General features: G+C 35.0%; 1 protein-coding gene across 1 annotated transcript in view; it reads right to left on the reverse strand.

The window, feature by feature from the left end:
* Positions 1-1,299, reverse strand: part of RAP1A (RAP1A, member of RAS oncogene family) — a 26,666-nt gene extending 25,367 nt beyond the window's left edge. The window contains exon 1 of the mRNA XM_017524325.2: positions 1,167-1,299. Coding sequence (XP_017379814.1) covers positions 1,167-1,223 — 57 coding nt within the window. The 5' untranslated portion in view covers positions 1,224-1,299. The remainder of the gene's footprint in view (positions 1-1,166) is intronic.
* Positions 1,300-1,776: the final 477 nt, after the last annotated feature.

The following is a 1,776-nucleotide window of genomic DNA, read 5'->3' on the forward strand; positions in this document are numbered from 1 at the left end:
GACGGGGTTTCACCATGTTGACCAGGATGGTCTCGATCTCTTGACCTCGTGATCCACCCGCCTCGGCCTCCCACAGTGCTGGGATTACAGGCTTGAGCCACCGCGCCCGGCGACAGATATTCTTAAACATTCTCAACAGAGGTACTAATTTACATGCCTAACAGTAACATAATTCTCATGAAATTAAATATCACTGCCATATTAATGGCACCCAAAATCATATCGCAGGCCTCCCTTTTTTATTACTTCAACATCACAAACATTAAATTTGGCATGACTCTTTAATTTTGACTCTCACAGCTCATTCTCATTCTCCACTGTTTATCTACTTTTTTTAAACCATCCATAAAATTAGTAGCTCGAACTAGAAATTTGGGAGTCACCTTTGACAGTTCCCTCTCTCCTGGTACCCATATCAATCTAGCACCAAGTTATGTCAGTTTTACTGCTTATTCAATCCTCAAACATCAACTTTTCTCTTCTTCACTGCCATGGTCCTAATCCTAGCTTCCATAAACAATTATCTGGTACACTGTATTAACGCCCAATTTGTCTCCCACATCCACTCTGCCTTTCTTCTAAATTAATCCGTATTTTTCTTTCAGAGTATCTCTCTCACAAGTATAACCAAGTAGTTATTTGTTTAATTGTGTATTTATTATATCTCCTCCACTTATAATGCAAGCTCCGTGAGAAACTATTACTGTTTTTGTTCACTTCTGTGACCCTAGAATCTGACATTGTAGAAGCTCAATAACTATTTACTAAATTAAAACAGCATGAACACAAAAAATGACCTTCATTCCACGTAAGTCTAGGGTGAAGGCAGGGAAGGAATTACCCCACTAGAGTCTGTCATAATCAGTTTTCCCCACTACAATGTAAATTCCTTAAAAATGAGAACAATCTTGCTCCTTTCTGAATCATAAACACTGGTACTTGACATATAAGATAGCCAACAAATATTTGGTAAATATAATAAATGAGCCAACATTATACAACTATACATCTGTGGTTAGTAAATGATTTCCTGTCCCTTGTGGGACACATACCATATATATAATAATGCCACCTTTTCTCTTTGACGTCTAGAAGTCTGAAAGCAAGGAAATGTCAAAATTCTTTTTGTATTATACTAATCATTTACAGTTAGGTGGCTAACTTACCAGAGCAGACTTCCCAACGCCTCCTGAACCAAGGACCACTAGCTTGTACTCACGCATGATGTGGTATGTTTAAATACTGACGATCTGAAAAACAATAAAAATCAAAGATTAAGAAACACGCTAACAGCCTAATAATGTACAACTGCTACAACAAATATAGGAGTTTGTTTTTTTTCCCTGTAAGACTACCAAAGGAACAACAGAAGCTACACAGCAAAATCCATATAGATTTTAATCTAAGTTTATAGGATTACTTTCAGACATTTTAATTCTCTAAAGATCATCTTGATTAGGCATCAATTATGTTCAAATTACTTCTAAGAATCTTTGATAAAAAAAACAAGACAATTAAATTTAATAGCTGATAACCTTCTGACTACAATGATAAACCCAATTCTTTGCAAAGCTATCATTTAAACAACTTATGCACTTTTTAAAAACATTCACTCGAGCTTTAATATAATGTACATACTACTTTATTTGCTTAAAATATCCTACAGTAATTCTGTGCTATTTTGTTCATTATTGTATTATAGCTGAACCGTTTAAAATGTCATCTTGAAAATAATTAAAGATGTGAACAGGAGATCAGATTAAATTGCTAAACACT

The sequence above is a fragment of the Cebus imitator genome, unplaced genomic scaffold (assembly GCF_001604975.1).
Source record: "Cebus imitator isolate Cc_AM_T3 unplaced genomic scaffold, Cebus_imitator-1.0 Scaffold32, whole genome shotgun sequence".
Classification (NCBI taxonomy): domain Eukaryota; kingdom Metazoa; phylum Chordata; class Mammalia; order Primates; family Cebidae; genus Cebus; species Cebus imitator.